Genomic DNA, 27,334 nt, shown 5'->3' with positions numbered 1-27,334 from the left:
GTCCAGGCTAGATTTACATGGATCGTTTTCCATCTTGTTGGCAAATGTTATGAAAGAGCTTGGGTAGAGGCATAGTTCATCCTGATGCACAAGATCTCAGCATTTCAGCTGAGATGTCTCATCTGCTGAACTAAGACTTATCTTGCAGACTGAGCCAACTAATTGAAGACTGGCTCATGTCATAATATACCTTCATAGTGTTTCAGGAATTTCTTTTGGTATTGGTGTTGATATTGGTTTATTATTCAAGATTTAGGATTGTTTATTGCCATTTTTCAGTACACAAGTGTAAAGGGGAACAAAATGATTGTTACTCCAGATCTGATTCAGCATAATCCAACACAAAAAGTATAAAGAACACAATAAATATGAATCCATCAGCACTTATCACCATGTGTACCAAGATATAGTGATTGTCTTGCATAAGGTAAAATAATAACAATGCAGAACACAGTTTAAAAGCTACAGAGAAAGTGCAGAGCAGACAAAAAACAGTGCAAGATCATAACAAGGTAGATTGTGAGGCCAGGTGTACATCTTATTGTACAAGAGGTCCATTCAAGGGTCCGATAACAGTGTAATAGGCCTGGTGGTATGTGCTTTCAGGCCTTTGTATCTTCTGCCTGATGGAGAGAGAAGACAGAATGTATGGGGTGGGTGGGGTCTTTGCTTTACTGAGTCAGTAAGAAGTATAGCCAGAGTCTATAGAGGGGAGACTGGTTCCTGTGATGTGCTGAGCTGTGCCCTGAAATCTCTGCAGTTTTGTTGACATTGAGGGAAAGGTGGTCGTCATGGCACCATGTCACTAAGCTCTCTACCTCCTCCCTGTGTTCCGATGGCACCAGCGGACAAGACACCAAAGGTGACATCCTTCAGACAGTTCAGAAAGCCACTTCTTTCACCTCTTCTTCTCCTTTCAGATATGATTCTGCTACTACTGGAGCCTGTAATCTACATTTCGATGGTGTATTTTCTGGTCCGTTGAGTGACCTAGCACTTTGCTGTCTCTGAGGGAGTTCGGTGAGGTTTCAAGCAAAGTGTGCAGCTGGAGGCCAAGAAGCCCGGACATGGGGCATGAACCTATGATTGGTTCCATTTCTCGCCAGTTAAAGCTTCGAGGGAGATTGAAATCAATGAGGATTAGAGCAGAAGGCAGGTGGGTGTTCAGTGCCATCTGCCTGCGTTTGACCTGTCTCTCTCTCCTCTCACTCGCTGCTGGTGGACGAAGGTGCCTGCGTTCAGTCGGTCTCTATCTTGCTCAGTGCTGTCGGAGGATGGTGTCACGGTCTTGGGTTTCGGGCCACGGTTTAATTGATGCTCTTTGTGTAACGTACTCTGTAGTTCATGTTATGATGTGCATCCAGTTTCTGGTTGCTCCTTTTCTGTTGCAATTTTGACCAGGGTGGACGGGCTCTGTGGCCTATAATCAAATGACACAACACTAAACTGAAATGAACCGCACTAAACTGAACATCCTGGACTGTTTCAATGATTTTGTGGCTGTGTTTTTAACTCGTTTTTTTGCTGTTTGCACAGTTTGCTTTTCTTTCCCCCTCTCATTGGGGGTTTGATGTTTTTCTTTGAATGAGTTCCATGGTTTTCCTTGTTTCATGGCTGTCTGCGGAAAGACGAATCTCAGGGCTGTATATTGCACACATACTTTGATAATAAATGTTCTTTGAACCTTTGACTCGTCAGTTTTTGAGGTGTGGCCCACTACAAAGGTATCATCTTCAAACCTTTAAATCGTCGAGGGTATTCAAACAACTCCAGGAGGACAAAGTTGCCAAGTGAGACACCCATTACACCTCAACATCAACTCATTCCTATGTGCAGGCACTACGGCTTCAAATGACATTATATTTCCTCTAATCCTCAACCTAGATATAAAAGACAGCTATTTCCAGAGCAAAGAAACATCACTGAGTCTTCAAACGGTGTAACAAAGTTAATATCTTTCTTTCTGCATACATTTGGAGAAGTTTCTCTTTTATAATTAAAATATATGAGCTTTAAACCACAAGACTACTCTGCAGGAACTCATCAGCCCTTACAGTGTGATCACAGCTGTGAAGGAATATGGCACCTTTCACTCAACACAATCTTAATATATCCAGCAGTCTGGAACAGTGACACACAAAGCAATAAGAACTGCAAACAGTAAGACTGAGTTATTGGCACTGTAAGGAATTTTTTTCCTGAAATTTCACATGATTTGGGTAAATCAATGCATCATGTTATAACTCGAAATTAAATCATACAATTATTGATGCCATATGTAAATAAAAGAAGTGATGGTATTGCACGAAGATAGCCTGTAGCTCGTACAGACCAAATCAGGGTATCGGAATTAAAGAGGACAAATCCACACAACCTTAATGTTTTGAACCTGTGTAAAAGTTACTTTAAAATGTCATTTTTCTTCCTTTTTGCAGTGAAAATCCTTGATTTGACTGATTATCTGATAAACGGCATTGGAAGAGAAGCAGCAGATGTAATTACGAATGGAAATACATTTCAAGCAGTTACGGTGCCAGATGTGCAAGAAAGTAATTAAATAGAAATGCAAACATCAAGGTAACAGGTTTCAGAAATAGCAACACACCACCACTCCTCCATCAGGTCACATCTTCACTTGCTACACCCAAGCTGATTTTTAAGCTGTTTGTTTCTCTGCAGCATGAGCCCCTACATCAAACCGAGTCAAAAATCGATACTGCAGAAAACCACCATTTCCTTTGACCCCACCTTGCCCAAAGCTGCCCAGACTATTCTATTTACTTTTCCATCGAGATGTTGTCAATGTTACACCTTTCTTTTCTGTGAGCACAAATGCATCAGTTTTAATTCTCCTCTCTTTGCATCATTAACTCAAAATAAATTTTTGCTGACACAAATACACTTCCAGATAAATGATGCTTTTTTCCTGGTGGGTACATTTTGTCAAAACAATTTTTTTTTTCTAATTTACAATGCTAAATCGTACATTAGTAATTTTTTGCTGGAATCTTCCATCTGCTTTGAAACTAGAGACTATTTGTTAGTTAGTAGGAACTTGTCGGTACTATGGCTCCCTGGATGGCAAGTCCCGTGCCCAACTGAATAGCTTGTGCCCAGATATTTATTGCTTCTTATTATTTCTTCTTTCTTTTTGTATTTGCACATATATTTTTTCCACATTTTTTGTACACCCAGTTGGTGTGGTCTTTCATCGATTCTATTATGGTAATTGGATTTATTGAGCATGCCTGCAAGAAAATGAATCTCAGGGTTGTATACAGTGACATATATTTACTTTGATAACAAACTTCCTTTGAACTTTGAATGGTTATGACCTTACAAACTGAGGACAGTGTCGAATCATCCAACTCTGACACCATTTCATAAATTGCCTGTGAGATATGGAAGAAAATTCACAGGAGTTACCTTCCCATCCTTTCAATGAGACAATGATCAGCGTGTAGCATCTTGGTATATTAGCTGCCAAGGTACCTGACTTAAACCTATCCATGGCTCATTTATTAGCTACAGAGTGCTGCAATCAGGAATACGCTGTTAATGTTGGTTGTATTTACAATCCCTCATACAGGCTTTCTCCTTCCTGCTGTTATTGCTCCTTTGAACTGAAAGCACAAAAGAGCATTCACATAAAAGGCATTTTCAAATCTACATTAAGTTGATGAGGTGATAATAGCTTCCGGTCTGTTTATATCCATTTGCTCCTGTGTAGAGTAAGCATCTGATAGGAGAAAGGAAACAAGTACTATACCCACTGATAGATATCATTTTCTAAATTACTGGTGATCTTAGAAAGCCCTTTGGCTTCTGTCTTCACTAAAATGTAGCTCTTCAATGCAACTTGTAGTTCCACATCAATATTACAAACAGGAAGTGCTGGAAACATTCACGCAGGTCAGACTACATCTGAAGAATGAGAAATAATTAATGTTTCAGATCTGGACTCATCATCAGAATCCTGTTCTGATGAAAGTGTAAACCTAAACATCAACTCTTTGTCTTTTCACCGATGCAATCTGACCTACTCAGTGTTCCCAGTATTTCTACCACCATGATAGGTTCAGTGATTAGTTCCAAAGATCTGGAAGAGTGATGACGGCAATGGCAAACCACCTCTGTAGAAAAATTTGCCAAAAACAATCATGGTCACTGACGGACCATAATCACCCACGTCATACAACACGACACATAATGATGATGATAGTATAATTAAGGCAATCTAGGTGGGTTTGAAATTTGTACATGGTATCAAATATAAAGGTTGTCATATTCCAACATATCCTTCATTGGGATATTCATTATTATCAAGAATAACACCCTCCTGATTTATGCCAACTCTGTAAGCAGCTTTATAAAATTGAACTGCAACTTTCATCCTGGTTCCAATAGTAACATTGTTCCTCTACAGATTAATTAATTGATCAAGGTGCATTTAACTCTGAAGGTACTGTATTTGTGTTCAGTACTTCTTACCTGGAATGTTGTGTATGGTGATGGCAAGAATAAGTAATATAATGCGCTTCCAACTGCTTTGTTGCTGCTCTGGCGTAGACCTTGATTGATTGAATGCCATCAGACCCTCGGAGTAGTCAGGGTGCTGAGTTTTTTTTCTCTGATAAATTTCTCCATTGTCTACACTCTCTGAAAAGAAAAGTAATAATCCATCAGAAAGGTGACATTTTTAAAGGATTTTTTTTAATTTACATGATCTCAAATCATTTCACATTCTACTTTCCAGAATCTGAAAAACATTATAACCTTCAGCTTTCAAACATCTACCATATAAAAAGGCATTTATCTTTCCATTTGTTCTGCTAGAGGCAAAGCTTCCTCATAAATTGAGTTTTGCAACTCCTAATACAAATGCCTCCCTGCAGTCATTTCAAAAGAAAGCATATCATTGCCTCAAGGCTTCCCCCAAAGCACTTTACAGCAAATGGAGGACTTTCTGAAGAGCAAAACTTGTGATAATGGAGGAAACGTAACAAAGAATAAAATCTAAGGTGTGTCTCCATTATGGAAACTATTAAAAAGAAACTCTTGCTTTCAAAGGAAGTAATACAGTTCCAAATAAGGTCGTCACTTAAATGATAAACTGGATTATCCCCTTTCTAGATCTTTCTGTCTCTGTCTCTGGAGACAGCTTATCCACTGATATCTACTATAAGCCTACTGACTCTCACAGCTATCTGGACTATTCCTCTTCTCACCCTGTCTCTTGCAAAAACGCCATCCCCTTCTCGCAATTCCTCCGTCTCCGCCGCATCTGCTCTCAGGATGAGGCTTTTCATTCTAGGACGAGGGAGATGTCTTCATTTTTTAAAGAAAGGGGCTTCCCTTCCTCCACTATCAACTCTGCTCTTAAACGCATCTCCTCCATTTCACGTACATCTGCTCTCACTCCATCCTCCCACCACCCCACTAGGAATAGGGTTCCCCTGGTCCTCACCTACCACCCCACCAGCCTCCGGGTCCAACATATTATTCTCCGTAACTTCCGCCACCTCCAACGGGATCCCACCACTAAGCACATCTTTCCCACCCCCCCTCTCTCTGCATTCCGCAGGGATCGCTCCCTACACAACTCCCTTGTCCATTCGTCCCCCCCATCCCTCCCCACTGATCTCCCTCCTGGCACTTATCCGTGTAAGCGGAACAAGTGCTACACATGCCCTTACACTTCCTCCCTTACCACCATTCAGGGCCCCAAACAGTCCTTCCAGGTGAGGCATCACTTCACCTGTGAGTCGACTGGGGTGATATACTGCGTCCGGTGCTCCCGATGTGGCCTTTTATATATTGGTGAGACCCGACGCAGACTGGGAGACCGCTTTGCTGAACATCTACGCTCTGTCCGCCAGAGAAAGCAGGATCTCCCAGTGGCCACACATTTTAATTCCACATCCCATTCCCATTCTGACATGTCTATCCACGGCCTCCTCTACTGTAAAGATGAAGCCACACTCAGGTTGAAGGAACAATACCTTATATTCCGTCTGGGTAGCCTCCAACCTGATGGCATGAACATTGACTTCTCTAACTTCCGCTAGGCCCCACCTCCCCCTCGTACCCCAGCTGTTACTCCTTTTTATGCACACATTCTTTCTCTCACTCTCCTTTTTCTCCCTCTGTCCCTCTGAATATACCTCTTGCCCATCCTCTGGGTCAACCCCCCCCCCCGTCTTTCTCCCTAGGCCTCCTGTCCCATGATCCTCTCGTATCCCCTTTTGCCTATCACCTGTCCAGCTCTCGGCTCTATCCCTCCCCCTCCTGTCTTCTCCTATCATTTTGCATCTCCCCCCCCCCCCTCCAGCTTTCAAATCCCTTACTCACTCTTCCTTCAGTTAGTCCTGACGAAGGGTCTCGGCCTGAAACGTCGACTGCGCCTCTTCCTATAGATGTTGCTTGGCCTGCTGCGTTCACCAGCAACTTTGATGTATGTTGCTTAAACTGGATTATTGTTGGTTTGCTATTGTTACATGTACCAGGGTAGAGTGAAAACAAACTGACCTTGCATATTGTTCTTACAGATCAATTCGTTATAACAGTGCATTGAGGTAGTACAAGATATCACAATGGCAAGAAATTCAAAGGATGCAACTAAGTGGATTTTTTTGTACGGCTGCATTAGATGGAACTCAGACTTGTTCACTGTGGTCATTCAGTGACCATGAGGTGAAGTACAGCTCCTATGCCATGTTTCGGTTTACTGACAACACCACTGTTAGCTCAATCAAAGGTAGTGATAGATCAGCATATAGGAGGGAGATTGAAAACCTGGCAGAGTGGTGCCACAGCAACTTCTCACTCAATGTCAGCAAGACCAAAGCGATGATTATAACTACAGGAGGAGGAAACCAGAGGTCCTTATCAGGGGACCAGAGGTAGAGAGGGTCAGCAATTTTAAATTCCTCAATATTATCATTTCAAAGCATTTGTTCTAGGCCCTGCACACAGGTGCCATTACAAGGAAGGCAGGTCAGTGCCTCTACTTTCTTAGACATTTGTGCAGGCTTGGCATGTCCTCTCAAACTCTGGCACACTTCTACAGATATGCGGTGGAGAGAACATTGACTATATGTATCACGGCCTAGTATGCCATGGAACAAGAAAGCCAACAGAAAGTGGTGGATATAGCCCAGTCCATCACGGGTAAAGCTCTCCCCACCACTGAGCACATCTACACACAGCACTGTTGCAGGAAAACCATCTCTTCTTGCTACTACCATCAGGATGGAGGTACAGGAAAGTCAAGGCCCACATCACCAGGGTCAGGACCAGTTATTACCCCTCAAATGTCAGGCTCTCAAACCAGTGGAGATAGTTTCCTTGCCCGATCACTATATTATTACCATAAACTTTAGACTCACTTTCAAGGACAGTTCAGAAAGGAATTGCTCAAGTAATGATTCCAAAGTAAAATCTACACTCAATTTGCCACACCTTTCTATGATACCTCTTTAAATGCGACCATGGCAGTGGTACGCAAGGCCAGGTTATCTGTTCATTGGTTATGCTAATTACAGCTAAAACATGGAATTTTCATTTTCATCAATAATACTGTGGGACCTTTAACATCCATCTAAACCATAAACCATTTGTTTAATGTCTCTTTTAAGTTAAAGTCAAATTAATTGTCAAATGCACAATTTCATATATACACATGTACGATGAGAAACAGAGCCGTCACAGACACATTGCATTAGAGAATATAACATTTAAAAGAAAAGCATAAATTATACAAAATTATACAAGAAAGAGCACAATTAGGACAAAAAATATCAAATCCACAGGAGTGCTAAGTGCCCATAGTATTGCTAAACTGAGGAAATGTTTAGGGTCACAACAAAAATCACATCGATAGCTACCTGTTACTCAAAACATAGCCCTGGACTGCAAGAACGATTTTGCATTGGAACTCTGAAGTGGATGTGAACCTTCAATCTTGTGATTCCAACCAGCAATATTACTCAGAGGAGAAGATGGCGGCGTGACGGCAGCGTGGGCGGTCTCTCCGGTGATGAACATCTGTTATCTGTCAAGTAGGGGACCGTGCACAATTCTGATTTGATGGAGACAGACGTGAGAGTGCGGAGGAACATCTGGAAAACTTCTGAAATGCCCGCTTCGCTGCTGCTGCTACAGTGTGGTAACCGGAATCTCCGGAGCTGAAGGCCCCGAATCCTCGGCTTTGCTTGTTTCAGCAGCCGGGGAGAGGTCAAAAGCACTCAGCAGAGGATGGCGCTCGGGAGGCTGTATCGGAGGGGCTGTTCGGAGGCTCAAAGTTTTCGGTCAGATGGAGTCAGTGTTGGCTGGGGTTGGCTGCTTCCAAGGCATCGGCAAGTTGACGGTGCCTGGAGGTTTATGGCAGGCAGTTTCTCCGTTTTGCGGCCTGCTATCGGGGACTCGGGAGTCGATCGACTCAGGGACTTTTGAGACTTTTTTTTTACAGTGCCCATGGTTTGTTCTTCATCAAATTATGGTATTGCTTTGCCCTGCTGTAACTATATGTTATAATTATGTGGTTCTGTCAGTGTTAGTCTTTGGTTTGTCCTTTTTTCTGTGATATCACTCCGGAGGAACATTGTATCATTTCGTAATGCATGTATGCATTTCTAAATGACAATAAAAGAGGACTGAGTGTTCTCATAATCTAATCTAAGAATTCAGCTACAAGCCTACTCTGCACCTGTCTGATATGAAGTAAGTCAGTTCCCTGGGGTCACTAACAAGGTCGTTCTGTGTTTTATGTGGATACCAAATCCCAACACTCAGAACGGCACAGTACCACAATGGCTTGCATTATGCTTTACAGCATCAGCGATCAATGATAGGCGTTCAGTTCCCACCACTGTCTGTAAGGAATTTGGACATTCTCCCCTTGACCATGTAGGTTTCCTCCACGTACTCTGGTTTCCTCCCACATTCCAAAGACATATAGGTTAGGGTTAGTAAGTTGTAGGCATGCTACGTTGGCACCAGAAACATGGCAACACTTGCCGCATGCCCCCAGCACATCCTCAGACTGTGTTGGCCATTGACACAAACGACACATGACACGGTATGCTTTGATGTACATGTGACAAATAAAGCTAATCTTTATCTTTTTTAAAATCTTTTATCATGCCCAAGACCACAATATCCCATGGTCTTTAGCCAATCACGATTAAGCTCCTAAATTATACACATCTGAAGAACCTCCAAACTTTTGTAGGTCTTTTTAGCAGAGCATTTTTTATTTAGATAGAAAAACAAATTAGTAGAGGTGATAATTTACTTTTTTTGTATTTATTTAAATACTTCATAGAAACAAATATTTCTGAAAGACACTGGTTAGGCCACATCTGGAGTACTGATTTCAGTTCTGGTGACCCCATTATACAAAGGATTTGGAGGCTTTGGAGAGGGTGCATAAGAGAGTTACCAGGATGTTTCCTAGCTTAGAGGGAATGTTTTTCAAGGAAAACTTGGACAAACTAAGACTGTTTTCTTTGGAGCAGCGGAGGCTGACAGAAGATCTGATTGAAGCTTACAAAATTATGGGAGGCTTAGACCCACTAGCTCTTCCCACGGTCAAAATATCTAATACCGGAGGGCATGCATTAAAAGTAAGAGGGCTGAATTCAAAGGAGATACGTGGGGCAAGTTTTGTTTTTCCACAGAGACTAGTGGGTGCCTGGAATGTGCTGCCAGGGATGGTAGAGGAAGCAGACTTGACAGAATTGTTTAAGAGGTTCTTTAACAGGCACTTGAATATACAAAGAATAGAGGGATCTGGACCTTTTCCAAGCAGAATGGTTAAATTAGGTGTCACGGGCCTAATTATTTCGGCACAGCATCATGTGGGCCAAAGGTTCTGTCCTGTGCTATACCGTTTAAAGTGTGCAGTTTTTCATTGATTCTATTGTATTTTTTTGTTCTACTGTGAAGGCCTGCAAGAAAATGAATCTCAAAGTAGTATGTCATGACATATACGTACTTTGACCTTGATATGCCCATCATAAAGACCTTGACAGCCTAATGTATTTTATAGAAATTACATCAAACAAGCAGCAAATATTCTATCATTTTGTTCTATGCACGAAAGAATTTTTGGAGCAGCAAAGGGCGCCACAGTAGTGAAGCGGTTAATGTGATGCTATTACAGCTTGGGGCGTCAGAGCTCGGGGTTTAATTCCGACGTCCTCTGTAAGAAAGTCTGCATGTTCATCCTGTGTGTGCGTGGGTTTCCTCCAGGTGCTCTGATTTCCTCCCACATTCCAAAGGCATCCCAGTAAGTCAGTTAATTAGTCATTGTACGTTGTTCTGTGATTAGGCTTTGCTTACATAAGTGGATTGCAGGACCAGTACCGTTCATTAGACTGAAACAGCCTGTTCCGTGCTGCATCTCTAAACAAAAATAAAATAACAACATTTCTATCCACTGAACAACATCTAAATACAGAATGGAATGAAACATGATTTTCAATTGGTCATTCAGGTAACAGGATTTGAACAGGAAAACCAAATGTGTTGCGGTTCGGATGGATCGAGATAATTAGCAGTTTTTCAAAGTTCCAAACTCAAACTCACTACAGCCAATATCATATTTTGCATCTCGTATAGTGTTAAGTAATCACACCTATAGAATTCATCAGGGTGCCTGTGCAGCAATTTCATTACCACTGTCATTACTGAATTTCAACACATCTGGAGACACTTTGCCAGCTCTCCTTGTCTGTCACAGCACTGCTGATCTAAATTTAAAACACAACTAAGGAACACGACAAGATCAATCTGTTTTTTAAAGAAAATCTTGAGAAAAACACAGATAGAAATTTTATCAGGCTAGATATAGTAGGGACTGGGCAAATAGCTCAGGATCAAACTGCCTCCTGAGAACTCAGAACAAGATCAGAATAAGACTTGCTTTTGGTACAGTCATGGCCTGTGTCCAAAAAAAAATTAAACTCTTGCTCAATAATGTAGAGCACAATATGTCAAACTATCAAGAATGTGAACAATTCTACTGTTTGCTCTCGTTTTGCACTACATCGGTTAATTGGGGTAGATACTTATTTGGGACATAAGTGGGGTAGGAGTATGTTGCTGAACAGTTTCTAACTAGCATCAGACATGTGCACTTGCGTGGCTGTTAGACTAAACAGCATGCATAGAACGAACAGTTTTTAAATAGCGTCACTTGTGTGTGTCTGTGTTCAAAAAGCAGTGATTTTTGTCACTGGTAGTTGGCGAGAAATAAGCAGTGAGACAATTCGGAATTGTTTTGCTCATGTGGGTTCAAGCATTCAAGCTTGAAGACGCCAGAGTTACAAAATGCACGTGGACTAAGATGTTAACTGTCCTGTGCTCTCACCAGTGGGATCATCAGTTGATCTGCCACCTGTCTTCAGGAGTTTCGGCCTGCTTATGATCAAGACTCCCTCGAGGTGGTGAGCCAGCAGTGCTAAAGCACCACCTCCCACTGGTGAGCTTAAAAACTTGGCATCTGCCTCTATCAGAGTTATTGGTCACTTCCATCCAACAGATAGTCTGCTCTTCAGGTGTCTATGCAACTACTGAAGGATTTGCAAAAGATGTATACACTGTCAGACTATCTGCCCCTCTGGACATACTTGGTCCACACCCATGCTGATCCTTTCTCTGCTGCCTCAGCTACAGCCCTGCTGGTTGACTTGATCTCTCTTCTAGTGAAGCCAAGGTCACGCAGCCACTTCTGGAGAGTGAACACAATAAACCCACGGCAGCCTACTTCGAATGGATAGCATGAGACCTTCCACCCTCTGTCTCTGCACTCTGATCTTAATTCTGCATACTTGGTTAACTTGCGCTCATGGGCTTCATTGATGTTGTCTTCCCAGGGGACTGAGAGTTCACCAATAACCACTTCTCTACTGGTGTCAGACCATACGATTATATCTGGACGCAATGTGATGAAAACTACTTGCTCCGGGAAACTGCCTTTCCCGTCCACGTTGGCCTTGACACACCAATCATTGGCTGAAGAAAGTATGCTTGATCGTGAGCCTGCGCTGTACACCCTTGACTTGGAGCCTTCTTTCACAAATGATATGCGATGTTCTGTGAAAAGGCTGGGAGTGAAAATGAAATGATTCCACTACATCAGCAAGTTAGGAACTATGAAGGGTTTGAAGGTATTGACAATCATCTTGAATGTTACAATGAAAATGAACATTTACAGGATACAATTGTCGAGAATTGTGTGAAGGCAATTGTATAAAAGCAGTTCATTACCTAGGCGAGGTTCATGTGCACTGATTTTGTTCATTTACAATCAAAAGAGCACTGCAGTGTACACTGTACAAGTTTCTAAATGTAATTTATAGTATATATTATTTGTATTGTTCTGTATTGCTGCCACAAAACAAAAATTTCATGACATATGCCAGTGATATTAAACCTAATTCTGATTGATTTTCAATCCATTTGTTCCTGAATCAGAATACAGTATACTGATGCAATTCTACACTGACAACACTGACAGAATCCACGCACCAGCCACTGCCGTCTGGGGTTGCAGCAGCATCCTCTCACTATATACAAAAACTATAGCAAACTACCAGCCGACACAGTCACTGGCTGCAATCTGCCGTCACTGCATAACCCACTGTGTCCAGAACAAAGAATCAGGCAGGATAAATCACTGCAGACACTGCATACCCTTTTCCAAAAGATCCCTTGTGGAAAGCACTATAGGGATATTAAAACAAAAACTTCACAGCATATTAACAGTTTCTTCCACCAGGGAGTTAATCTGATCAACCATTCTAGTTAGTCACCCCATCCCCCTCTATCTATTACCTCAGTCACTTTACTGCTCTGTAAATACTTTAAACCACTTCTTATAATGCCGTTTACATTGTAAATACATGCTGGTATTTATGCATTTCTGCACATTTTATTCTACATCCATATGTTATACTCTAAGTTTAATTTTTATGTAATTCTTTATCCTTATAACTAGAAACACAGAAACATAGAAAACCTACAGCACTATACAAAGTTGTGCCGAGAGTGTCCCTACCTTAGAAATTACTAGGCTTACCTATAGCCTCTATTTTACTAAACTCTATGTACCTATCCAAAAGTCTCTTAAAAGACCCTATCGTATCTGCCTTCACCACCGGTGCCGGCAGCCCATTCCACACACTCACCACCCTCTGAGTAAAAAACTTACCCCTGACATCTCCTCTGTTCCTACTCCCCAGCACCTTAAACCTGTGTCCTCTTGTGGCAACCATTTCAGCCCTGTGAAAAAGCCTCTGACTATCCACACGATCAATGCCTCTCATTACCTTGTACACCTCTATCAAGTCACCTCTCATCCTCCGTCGCTCCGAGGAGAAAAGGCCGAGTTCACTCAACCTATTCTCATAAGGCATGCTCCCCAATCCAGGCAACATCCTTGTAAATCTCCACTGCACCCTTCCTATGGTTTCCACATCCTTCCTGTAGTGAGGCGACCAGAACTGAGCACAGTACTCCAAGTGGGGTCTGACCAGGCTGCAACATTACCTCTCGGCTCCTAAATTCAATTCCACGATTGATGAAGGCCAAATGCACTGTATGCCTTCTTAACCACAGAGTCAACCTGCGCAGCTGCTTTGAACATCCTGTGGATTCAAACCTCAAGATCCCTCTGACCCTCCACACTGCCAAGAGTCTTACCATTAATACTATATTCTGCCATCATACTTGACCTACCAAAATGAACCACTTCACACTTATCTGGGTTGAGCTCAATCTGCCACTTCTCAGCCCAGTTTTGGATCCTATCAATGTCCTGCTGTAACCTCTAACAGCCCTCCACACTATCCACAACACCTCCAACCTTTGTGTCATCAGCAAACCTACTAACCCATCCCTCCACTTCCTCATCCAGGTCATTTATAAAAATCACAAAGAGTAAGGGTCCCAGATCACATCCCTGAGGCACTCCACTGGTGACCGACCTCCATGCAGAATATGACCCGTCTGTTGGATGCTGTGGTTTTTGTTGCATGCCACACCAACACTTCACAGCAAAATGCGAAAACACGTAAATGTATATGGCAAATCAAGTTGGTCCTTGAATACAAAAGTTCTGCCAACACTCAGATTTGTTACACTTAGTTCCACTTTAAAGCATTGGTCTTTACCAACTGTCCAATCTATACTGAACTTAAGCCTCTTTTGTGCCATCCTTTTTTAATTGATATTGTTCCTAATACTAAAGTCAAGATGCCTTGAAATACGTTACAAAGGACAAACTTTGTATAACTTACATTAGGTTGTCACCAGCCTTTTCCAACTGACAAGGTCAAAGCACATTTATTATCAAAGAGCGTATGAATTTTACACCTTGAGATGGTGTTTGCTTACTGGCACCCACAAAGCAAGAAACCCAAAGAACTAATTAAATAAAAAGAAAGACCATATCCTCTATGCTGAGTAAGAGGATAAAAAACACGCACACATCATGCAAACAACGATATTCCAAACCAGAATGAGTACTTAGATCTGCTCCCGGGAACCGCCAGAGTTGGCCCAAGTCTTGATCTCAGTTCATCATATTAGCAGGGCGAAAAGTGCCACAAAACCCATGGAGACGACAGCTGCCAAAGCAGGTCATCGCCTCGGCGCCGTGGAGAGAGGAAGGAGCATTGCGGGAGAGCGAGCAGAATCAGCCCGACCTGTGCCTCCAATCCTGACCCTCAGGCTGGCTTTCCATTCTATGCAGAGTTTTACAGAAAATACAAGTATCAGTCTACACAAACAATAAAATAAACAGCTAGTAAATCTCATCAAAGTTGCTGGTGAACGCAGCAGGCCAGGCAGCATCTCTAGGAAGAGGTACAGTCGACGTTTCAGGCCGAGACCTTTCAGGAGGCTTAAGAAAGGGAGAGAATTGACAAGGTGGAGGAGTTTATCGTCCTGATGAAGGGTCTCGGCCTGAAACGTCGACTGCACCTCTTCCTAGAGATGCTGCCTGGCCTGCTGCGTTCACCAGCAACTTTGATGTGTGTTGCTTGAATTTCCAGCATCTGCAGAATTCCTCGTGTTTGAGCTAGTAAATCTGCTTTGGTGGAGCGGATTGAGGAATAAGTGCTAGCCAAAGAAATCGGGTCCTCAAATGGATTATAATATATTTAACATCCTCACAATAAATGTCCCAATTTAAGATCACACTTCCAATACAGACAAAAGTTGTCCATATATTTCTGCAAGTGCTTCACATTTAGCATGCAGAGACTAAAGAATCACACCTTACTGCCTATTCCCAACTCACAAGCAATTTGTTTTATAATTGATTATTGCACAGAACAGCTTCACATGCAAGCAGCTTCCATTTAAATTGTTTTCACCATCACAACAATTTCAAGCATTCAGGGACAGTGAAAACAAATACCAAATGTTAATGGTACAAGGACTAGGAGAGGTAACCAAAGTCATGTGTTTTGAGGAGGCTTAAGAAAGGGAGAGAACTGACAAGGTGGAGGAGTTTATCGTGCGTACAAATTGGTTGAATCCTCTGTGACATTCAGAAAGGACTGCATTAAAAGCAAAGTGTTAGATTCAATATTCAAGATTGTTTTATGTCTTTTCCAGTACACAAGTACAAAGTAATTGTTACTCTGATCTGATGCACCACAAAAATTACAAGTTAAAGAACACAATCACAATGAAAAAAAACACAATAAATATAAATGCACAATTTAGTTTATATACATAGATCCACTGTGTCCATAATGTGACACTGGGCACAGGAGTGTCTGTACAAAAGGTGACTGACAGGAAATGGTAAAGTGAAGCCTCTTGAGGATGTGGAGGGGTGGGTTAGTGGGTGGATCAGCCTCACTGCTTGGGGAAACTCCTGGTCTGTATGCTTCTTAGCCTCCTTCCTGATGGCAGTGGGACAAACAGCCCATGATCTAGGTGGGTGGGATCTATCGTGATGTTACTGGCCTGTTTATGGCACTTCTCTGTATACATGTCCTTGATGGCAGTTTTGACTACCCGTTGTAGAGTCTTCCTGCCCTCAGTAACTCTGTAAGCTCTGTAAGATTGGGTGAAGAACTGGGAAGCATTAACACCCTGACAGAATCTGAGGAAAGAATTCCACTGAGGGTGGAATTTCTTTAGCCAGATGATGGTAGATCTGTGGAATTCATTGCCCCAGACAGCAGTGGAGGCCAAGTATATTTAAAGTGGAGATGAACAGGTGCTTGATTAGTCAGGGCATCAAGGGTTATGCGGAGAAGACAGGAGAATGGGGTTGAGAGGGATAATAGATTGTCCAAGATGGAATGGGAGTGCAGACTTGATGGGCCAAATGGCCTAATTCTGCTCCTATGTTTTATGGAAGAAATAGAGTAGTTGGATGGAAGAGAGCAGACATAAAGAAGAAACTGAAAGAATGCTGTGAAATAACTGCTGTGAGATGCTAACATCATGAGAGAATCAAGGGCACAACCCAGGAAATGGGCCTCTGAATGGTGGTTGTAAAGACTTCAAAATGAGGATGGAGCTGGAGAGTGATGTGATATTCACGGCCAAGGTGTCATTCTAGAAGGGTTGATTGTAACAACAAAATACATTGCACCCCATTGCAAATAAAGTGCTGTATGAGGTAGACCTGACCAACTGCCATTAAAATCTGGAATTGAAGGTTTACTCATACATTTTCCCCAATACTAAAAGATAATGGCAAAAAAATAAGTTTCACCTATCATCTGCCAGTTTGTACTCCTTCTCTTCCCCCCAACTTCTTATTCTGGCTTCTTCCCCCTTTCATTCCAGTCCCCAGGAAGGGTCTCACCCAAAATGTCAATTCTTCATTTCTCTCCATAGTTGCTGCCTGATCTGTTGAGTTCCTCCAGCACTTTGTGAGAGTTGGTCTGGACTTCCAGCATCTGCAGAATCTCTTGAGGTTATAATGGTGAAAGAATATTGGAAGAATCTACTCTATGGTATACAACTGCTCAAGTCTGCTAGGTCCTGCAACACATTCCCAACCCCATCAAGCATTCAGAGAACAGCTCTCAGTTGGCAGATCGTAGCCTTTCTCCTAATGCATCCAAGCTCTTTCATTTGGCAGTATTTCATTGCAAGTGGAAGCTTAGTGCTGCATAGTGATCAATTAAAAAGAAGTGATTTCTATTCCAGAATTGACTGCTCCAGTAAAGGAAATTCTTTGTAATAATTGCACACAATTGCAAGAGAAAAAGTCGCACGGCATAGTATTCAGAATATGGCAAAGCGCTTCACAGTCAGAGTAGTTACACTGCAGCGGACAGGAAGTCTCTACAACGAGTGGGCAAAACTGCCCAATGCATCATTGGCACCAGCCTACCTGCCATCAAGGGCGTATGTACGGAAAGGTGCCAGCAAAGCGCCAGTTACACCATGAATGATTCCATACACCTGGTTCATGGACTGTTTGTCTCACTTGTGTCAGGGAGGAGGCCAGGTAGTATCCACGCCAGAACGAGCAGACTCAAAAACAGTTACTTTCCCCAAGCAGTAAGGCTGATCAACACTTCGACCCACCAACTCCACCACTACTTGAATATTTCCCATCAGTCACCTCACGTACAGCCTAGCATCACTTTATAGACATACTATCTATGTTTATAAGCTATTTTGTGAATTTATATTCATTGTGTTTTAATTATTATTGTTGTGTTCTTTATCTTCCGGGCTGCATCAAATCCCAAGTAACAATCGTTTCATTCTCCTTACACTTCTGTACAGGAAATGGCATTAAACAATCTTGAAGTGCAGAGACCAATACAATGGAAAGAATCCATTGCAATAGAGGTCAAATAGTTATGGTCGAGTTCGCAATTAGTTGAGATTCTCCATGCCCTACCACTAATGGCTGACTTAGACTATTCCATCAGGCAGGACAACAAATTCTCCCCATATCACTGAGTCCTAAGGCAAAAAGTTTAATTATATTCATTAAGTCCTTCAGATTCAGTAGCAATGATGCACAGGGAAAGCCATCTTTCCATAGATGCCAGGAATCAGAATCAGATTTATTATTACTGACACGTTGTGAAATCTGGTGTTTTGTGGCAGCAGGACAGAGTAAAGCAGACACACAAAAAAAATTACAGGTTACAGTAAAAAAACAAATACATAAATAGCACAAAAGAGGAATCATGAAGTCGTGTTCCTGGACCATTCAGAAAACTGATGGTGGAAGGGAAGAAGCTGTTCATAAAATATTGAGTGCGTGTCTCCTGGCTCCTGTACCTCTTCACTGATGGCGGTAAAGAGAAGAAGGCATGTTCCAGATGATAAGAGTGCTAAAAGACGGCTGCCACCTTCTTGAGGAATCACCTTTTGAAGATGACATTGAAGGTGGGAAAGGGTGTGTCAGTGATACAGGTCGCTGAGACTGCAGCCCTCTTCCGCCACTTTCAGCGCACTACGTTGGAGCCTCCATACAGACTATGATGCAACCAGTCACAATGCTCTCCAGCATACATTTGTTGAAAAGTTCAAGAGTCTTTGGTAACATAACAAATCTCCTCAAACTCCTAATGAAGTAGAGCCACTGGTGGGCCTTCTTTGTGACTGCATCAATGGTTTGAGCCCTGGAACTTGAAGCTGTTCACCCTTTCCACTGCTGACCCCCTTAATGTGGACTGGTGTGTGTTCTCCCGACTTCCCCTTCCTGACACCCACCATCATTTCCCTCGGCTGATATTGAGTGCAAGGCGAAAGAGTTCAACGAGCCAATTTGTCTCGCTCCTTTATGCCTACTTGTCACCATCTGAGATTCTACCAACAATGGTGGTATCGTCAGCGAATTTATAGGTGGTGATTAGACTGAGTTGTGCTCAGCCACAGTCATGAGTGTAGAGAGGGTGAAGTGGGCTAAACAAACATTGTTGAGATGCACCTGTTACAAGCTGTCACTGACAATAACATCTCTTCGATGCTGAGGAAGAAATGCTATTGTCAATGACAACTTGTAACAGAATAAGGAAAAAAGGCTCTTTAAAGAAAAGGGTAAGTTATTCCATTTCATTTACTGGAATATTAAACCGATCAAAAGAATACTGAAGTGATGTTAAAAATACTAAATGACTAACAGATCAGTGGCTCAAGACTATTAAAAGTTCAGGCCTTGACATAAAGTACCAAAATATGTTTTTGTCAGTCTATCGCCTTAAAAGGAAGCGTTAAAATGTCTACTTTGACTGTTCAGATCATTTCCCCTTAATTCTTATTCCTCCCATGTCCATTTCTCCTCTGCCGCTGTCAATAAGTCACAGCTCTTAAGTTCAGTAACTGACCATCCAGGCAAAACTGATAAGACAGGAAGCAGAGTGTGTGCAAACTACTGGAAGGGCATAGCAGGACACTCAATAATGAAACGCTGGCAAAATACAGAAAAGGAACAAAATAATACTGAATGAATATAACAGGTTTAATAAGCCAGGAAGCTGGCACTTTGGGGGTTCCAGCAGAAGGGGTTTTGTACTCTGTGCGCTGAGAACTGAAGTTATCAGCTCAAAATGGAAGTGAGACCTGTGATAGCATATCCATGGTGAAAATGTGTTCCATTCAGTTTGAGTATGATTTGATTGGAAATTTACCTTTAGGGCACAATTTTCTTTATTTATTACTATTTTCAGTCCATGGACATCACTAATTGCCACTCTCAATCGCCTGGAGAAGGTGATTATTTTCTTGAACCACTGCAGTCCTTCAAGTGGGATACTCCCAACGTGTCATTCACACAGTCAATGTGAGGATTTAGACCCGGCAATGATAAAGGATATTAATATATTTCAAAACATCTGCTTTTATATTGGTGTCATCTGGCAATTGCAAATTATTACCCCCAAAGGAGAACCATCTTCATATTCTGATATCAACTGGTAAGAACTTCTCCCCTTAGGCTTAATTATGAGGCCTGTTGTATTTGCCATTGGTTAACAGCAAAACAAGCTACTTTCCTATTCTCCCACCTAACTCCCATCCACCCACTCACACGAGACAGGCCTCCAGGCCTAGAACAGGGCACCTCCAGCCTCCACTCCTTGTTCATGTCTCCAGAATCTCAGAGTTGCAAGTGGAGGTAACAAAGGGCTGCAAATGATGGAATCTGGAATCAAATAATGAAGGTGCGGTCAATGAATTAATCAAATGGCAATCTACATATTTCTAACACCTGGACAATCAGTACCGGTGCCCCCCAGGGATGTGTGCTCTCCCCACTGCTCTTCTCCCTTTACACTAATGAGTGCACCTCACAGGATCCATCTGTTAAACTCCTGAAGTTTGCAGATGACACAACTGTCATTGGCCTTATCCGAGACGGTGATGAGTCTGCATACAGACGGGTGGTGGAACGGCTGGCCCTCTGGTATGGGGGTCAGAACAATCTGGAGCTAAATACGCTCAAGAATGTGAAGATGACAGTGGACTTCAGGAGGAGCACCCCAATACTCCCCCCACTCACTATACTCAACAGTATTGTGTCTGCCGTGGAGACCTTCAGGTTTCTGGGTGTCACAATCTCCCAGGACCTGAAGTGGACACCCAATGCGGACACTCTTATCAAAAAGGCTCAGCAGAGGTTGTATTTCCTACGTCAACTCAGGAAGTACAACCTGCCTCAGGAGCTGCTGATTCAATTCTATTCAGGAATAATCCAGTCTGTTCTCTGCTCGTCCATCACTGTCTAGTTTGGATCAGCTACCAAACAAGACAAGAATAGACTCCAAAGAACCGTCAGGGCTGTGGAAAGGATTATTGGTGTGAAGCTGCCCTTGATCCAGGACTTATATGCATCTAGAGTCAGGAAGCGAGCAAGCAGCATCATTGTAGACCCATCACACCCTGGACATCACCTGTCCAACTCCTTCCTTCTGGTAGGCACTTTAGATCATTGTATGCCAGGACAAATAGGTACAAGAACAGTTTCTTTCTGTATGCCATCAGTCTTATGAACACTTGAATTTTGTCTATTATAAACCAAGTCCACCTGTACATACACAGGTATACCTCATTGTATATAGTTCATGATTATTTGCACTATTGTTTTGCTTGCTTTTTGATTCTGTACAGCGAGAGCTCAGGGAAACCGGCATCAAATTCCCTGTATGTGTCCACATACTTAACGGTAATAAAGGATTCTGATTCTGTTTAAAATAAAGGCCTCACCCATTTCAATGGATGCTTGAGTCCAGCCCAATCATAAATCCTGTCAGCAGATTTAAAGAAAGTACAATACTGAAAATCGCTCAATTCATTTAAGTCGTGCCTACCCCTTTTTCCTGCCACCCACTCTGCAATCAACAATCATGCTTTCCGAAAAACCCCACCTTCTTGCAATAAATGAATTATGACATTTGTGGATTGGCACATGAGGAAACCAGCCACTGAAGGTTTCATTATCCTAGATATCTCAAATAATTCATTGAAGTCCTTCATAAAATGCAAGTTAATATTTGTTTTCTGTTCAAACAACCATATTCCTCTATAATAATGATGATAACAAACAGGAGAAAGTCTGCAGATGCCGGAAATCCAAAGCAACACAACCAAAACACTGGAGGATCTCAGCAGGCCATGCAGCATCTATGGAAAAGAATAAACAGTCGATTTTTCGGACCAAGACCTTTTATTCATATGGTATCGCCCTCTGAACCTTAACTATAGTAACTTCGGATGACGACACCAAGAATAAGTTTCTTTCAAATGTTTGACTTTCCTGTACCAAATAAAATGGCCACTGAGTGTATGTTTGTGGTCTTTTGCTGCTGTAGCCCATCCACAACAAGGTTCGATATGTTGTACAATCAGAGATGTTCTTTTACACATCACTATTGTAACACGTGGCTAATTTATGTTACTGTTGCCTACCTGTCAGTTTTAACCAGTCTGGTCATACTCTGCTGACCTCTCTCAGTAACAAGGTGTTTTCACCCACTGAACTGCCACTCACTGGATGTTCTTTGTTTCTCGCACCCTTCTCTGTAAACTCTAGAGACTGTTCCATGTGAAAATCTCAGGAGGTCAGCACTGTCTGGGATACTCAAACCACCCTATCTAGCACCAACAATCATTCCACAGTCAAAGTCACTTTGATCACATTTCAACCCCATTCTAATGTTTGGTCTGAACCTCTTTTTCATGTCTGCACGCTTTTATGACTGATTAGATATTTGTATTAATGCACAGGTGTACCTAATAAAGTGGCCACTGTGTGTATTTTTCAATGACTGGTACTGCATAGATTTATAAGGAAGAATTAAGTTTCCTCAAGCAAGTTCCATTCCTATAAAAATCCAGGCCAGTGTTGATTCTTTGACATAGAAATATCTATCAGCAAATCACCAGACAAATGGTGCATTCGTGACTCATCCATTATAAAACTGCCTGGAAAAAATGTCAATTTAAAGTACAAAGCAGCTTTGCCATTTTATTTCATAATGGTTTTTCTCCAATTCTGCTTTATATTTTCTATCAAATATAATGAATTTCACAGTTAGTTGCATTATAGAACTATCTTCTTGATATTAAGAATGGTGCTTTCCCAGTGTGCTGTGCAATTTACCAGTTTCAATTTGCAGTAAGTTTTTTGAAGCCAAGGCGGATAAACAGTACTCTCCTTAGAGATCACCTCACGATCCTCCCTTGGATTCCGTCAAGCAAGTATGCTTCAAATCAAAGAAAAAAATCAAGCTGTATAAACAGCATTGTAACAATTTTGTGTGGGTGAGCACAGGGAGAATTCTGCATGAGAAATGGAAGACTGTCATTTCAAACCAACAAGATCAGTCTGGTTTACTTACATTCAGAAAATGTTGTTCATTTATTGCCTCATGCAGGAGGTTACTGAGCCAAAGTAAGAGATTTTTAAGAGAAGTTGTTACACACTTGTCCGCAGTTGCAGGTCCATCAGAAAGATTGGTCAGTTGCAGAGTTTAAAGGGGAGAATTTGAGAGTGAAGCAACAATCTGTTAAAGGAACTCAGTGACTCAAGCAGCATGTGATTGTCTGTTTTGCTAGACTGTAGCACCTGCGGCTTCTTGAATCTCAGTCTGCGTGAAACCCAGACTCATCAAAAAGATGAATATAGAAACCTAGACAAGAGTTTTGAAAAGCAGAGGTCTATCGAGATTAAAAGGCTGCAGAAGTAATATAAACATATCAGAGTTGAGACAATGTAGTGATTTAAGTGTTAAGGCATCAATCACACAGTTCACTCTGTTCCATGGTTCACTGGTCACTCCAATAGCATCTCTTCTATTCTTTATGGGTGAACTTAGCTCATGAATGTAAATCGCCTTCAGATATAGAAAACAACAGTTATTTACCTTGATGTGTGTCCACACACAAACACTTCTCTGCAAATGTTAAGAGTTAACAACTGAAGGCAGGAATACTGTCTGAACATCGATTTTTCCTTCTGGCAAACAAAACTTCCTCACTCACCACCCCTCCCTCTATTCCCCACTCTGATCTTTTACTTCTTCTCAACTGCTTTTTCCTTCTCTTTCTCCTCTGGCCACTTTCCTCTCCTATCGGATTCCTTCCTCTCCAGCCCTTGACCTTTCCCCATCCAACTGGCTTCACCTGTCACTTTCAGGAAGCCTCCCTTCCCATCCATCCCTCCCTGCAACTTTTCATTTTGGCATCTTCCTCCCTCCTTCAGAGTCCTACAGAAGGGCCTCAGTCCGAAATTTCGACTGTTTATTCCTTTCTGTAGATGCTGCCTGACCTGCTGAGTTCCTCCAGCATCTTGTGTATGTTGCTTTGCATTTTCAGCATCTGCAGACATTTTTGTGTTTATAGTTAACACTTTACCATGATATGTGTCCACAAAGAAACATTTCTCTGCAAGTGTTAAGAGTTAACAACTGAAGGCAGGAATAGTCCAAGCCATAAAATGGTGAATCCAGAAATCACAGTGTTTGAAACACGACATGCAACAACAGTCCAGAAAATAGACACAGGACTTCACAAACAAACTGTCAGTTTGTCAACTGCAGCTCAGTTGGTAGCACTTATCCCTCTGAATTAGAAGCCACATGAGTTCAAGTTCCTCTCCCAGGACATCAGCAAGATTGACACTCCAGCAAAAAAACAAGAGAGCTGCACTGTTGGAAGTGCTTTCTTTTAGTTAAGCTGAGGTCTGTTGGAAACGATCTCTTTGAAGAAGAGCAGGGTGTTTTATCCAAGGTCCTCAATAATATTTACTCCACCTTCACAAACACAAGGCATATTATCACATTGTTGTGGGGCCTTGCACACAGTCAATACCAACATCCCCTCAAGACGAATCAGTAAGTTTCAAGACATTGGCTTCAATACTTAATTGTGCATTTGGATCCTTGATTTCTTCATTTGCACACCCCAGTCAGTTTGGATTGTCAACAATATTTTCTTCACAATTTCCATCAGCACAGGTGCACCACAAGGCTGTGTGCTTTGTCCCCTGCTCTACTCGTTTTATATTTATGACTGTGAGGCTAAGTATAGCTCCTTTGCCATATTTAAGTTTACTGATGACACCACTGTAACTTTCTGAATCAAAGGTGGTGAATCGTTGCTTTGGTGCTGCTTATGTGTGGGAGGGGGAAGTTGGGGGGAGCTTTGGGGCTCTAACATTTAACTGTCATTCATTCTTTGCAGCACTCTCTGTTTTCGTGGATGTTTGTGAAGAAAAAGAATTTCAGGATGTATATTGTATACATTGCTCTGACATTAAATGTCCTTATTGATTCAGCATATAAGAGAGAGATTGAAAATCTAGATGAGTGGTGCCACAACAACAACCTCTCATTCTATATTGTATCATTTCTTAATGCATGCATTACTAAATGACAATAAAAGAGGACTGCGTGTCCTCATAATCTAATCTAATCTAATGTCAGCAAGACCAAGGAACTGATTATTGACTTCAGCAGGAGGAAACCGGAGGTCCATGAGCCAGTGCTCATCAGGAGATCAGGGGTGGAGAGGGTCATTAACTTTAAGTTCCTCAATATTATCACTTCAGAGCATCTGCCCTAGGTCCAGCGTGTAAGTGCCATTATGAAGAAAGCAAGGCAGCTCCTCTACTTCCTTAGAAGTTTGTGAACATTCAGCTTGACTTCTAAAACTTTGGCAAACTTCTAAAGATGTGTCAAGGAGAGTAGATTGACTGGCTGCATCACAGTCTGATATGGAAACATCAATGCCCTTAAATAGAAAATCCTACAAAAGATAGTGGATATGGCCCAGTCCATCACAGGTGAAGCTCTCCCCTCCATTGAGCGTTTCTACACGGAACACTCTCACATGAAAGTAGCATCCATCATCAAGGACCTCCACCACTCCAGCCATGATCTCTTCTCACTGCTGCCATCAGGAAGGTGGTACAGGAGCCTCAGAGCTCACACCACCAGGTTCAAGAAAAGTTATTATCCTTCAACCATCAGGCTCTTGAACCAGTAAGGATAACTTCATTCAACTTCACTTGTCCCATTACTGAACTGTTCCCACAACCTATGGATTCAGTTTCAAGGACTCTTCATCTCACGTTCCCAATATTTATTGCTTATTTATTTTTTATTATTTCCATTTTTTCTTTTATATTTGCAGTTTGTTGCCCTTTGCATGCTGGTTTTTTTGTCTGTCCTGTTGGGTGGGGTCTTTCATTGATTCTATTACGTTTCTTGGATTTACTGAGCATGCCTGCAAGAAAACAAATTTCCGGGTTGTATCAGGTGACATATTTGTACTTTGATAATAAATTTACTTTGAGCTTTTGAATGCTCGACCACGTTTAAGAGACGGATTAGCTCGAAACATTGACTCTCCATAGATGCTGCCTGACCTGCATAGTTCCTCCAGTATTCTGTGTGCATTGCGCTGTATTTCCAGCATCGGCAGAATCTCTTATGTTCGGCCATCAAACATTTCTGAAGTGTCTGAAGGCTGGGAAAGTTTTATAAAGAAAAATGAACATTTTATCCCGATGAGTTTGATGAGATAAATCCTTCTAATTACAAAGAAGGGCTTTTGATTTGAAACACCAACTGTATTTACCTTCCGGTCACTGGTGCCTGACCTGCTGTTTCCTGTATTGTTTTAAAATTCTTTTCAATCACTGACCCTTCTAAAAGAATTTAACAACTCTATCAAGAACAAGAACATCAAGAACAACTTTAGATCAAACCACTATTTCTTAATACAAACAAGTCCAGAACATTCTATGCCCTGAATGGTCCGGGAATGCTGAGTACAATGCATACAACATCTATTACGTGAAGTTGATATCGGTCAGCAACAATTTCAATTTGAACATTAGTGGCTGGAGCCATTCCAGAATGCAGGGACATTGTCCAGTAATTCTTAATGCTGGGATGCATTTGGTACATGGAATGGTGTCCATAGAAATGAAGGGCAATCCCTAAATTACAGTTTTTCCCTCATTCATCTTTTTGCCCATAAAGATATTTTTTTCACTGTTTCCTACACAAAACACCTGCAAGGATGGTTCACATCACACAGACAATTTGACAAATTTTGGTGAATTTATGGTTAGGAAGCAGTATAGTTCTATGATTTGAATGGAGACTGCCCAAACTCATTTTGTACACATCAGTTATTGGTCTGGACTGGAACATAACCCAGGACCTGAAACAAAAAAGCCACGTCCTATTAAACTTGTTTATCTACTGTATACACCGCCCCCACCTCCCCTCCCACACTCCTTTCCTGCCAGCTCTCTAGAGTTGCTGTGTGTGCATGACTAAGTCACCACTTAACTAAGAATCACAAAGATGGGTAAATATTCTGGACTTTAGCATGACCATTTGGTAGGTCAGTTAATATTTATGCGGAAATCTCCCTCAGGAAATACAATGGACTGATAGGGTAGACTATTTGCAAAATGTTACAGTTTTAATGGAATAAAAAGTTCCTTCTGCATTCAAAATTCTGTGTTTAAACCTATGCCTTATCATCACTTGTTGAAGCGTGCTGAATCGCTGTGCCTCAACATCATTTAATTTTTTAAAATATGAGAAATAAATGTGCAATGTATTACATATTTTGAAACAGCTTTTAGATTTGTTTGTAAAACAGTGCCCTTGAGCTAAAAAAAAGGTTTCAGCTCCTGAGTTTTAATCCAATCCAGTAAAACCACTACATAAAATGGTTGTCTCCATTCAGTTTGTAACCCCAAACTGTTGTCAAATTATAAATCTCTCCCTCACATGGTTGCATTTTAAACCATCTTGGTGATGACTGGTGCAGGAAGCAGTGGTAGATGTGTATTTATGGGTGAAGGGGGAATCAG

The 27,334-nt window shown here is 41.7% G+C and overlaps 1 protein-coding gene across 2 annotated transcripts in view; it reads right to left on the bottom strand.

Moving 5' to 3' along the window:
• Positions 1-27,334, bottom strand: part of LOC134360311 (zinc transporter ZIP11-like) — an 860,127-nt gene that overhangs the window by 430,544 nt on the left and 402,249 nt on the right. For both annotated transcript variants that reach the window (XM_063074529.1, XM_063074530.1), the window contains exon 5: positions 4,492-4,659. In XM_063074529.1, coding sequence (XP_062930599.1) covers positions 4,492-4,659 — 168 coding nt within the window. The remainder of the gene's footprint in view (positions 1-4,491; positions 4,660-27,334) is intronic.

Source organism: Mobula hypostoma, chromosome 22, assembly GCF_963921235.1.
Source record: "Mobula hypostoma chromosome 22, sMobHyp1.1, whole genome shotgun sequence".
NCBI lineage: Eukaryota > Metazoa > Chordata > Chondrichthyes > Myliobatiformes > Myliobatidae > Mobula > Mobula hypostoma.
This window is presented reverse-complemented; position numbering and strand designations above follow the sequence as displayed.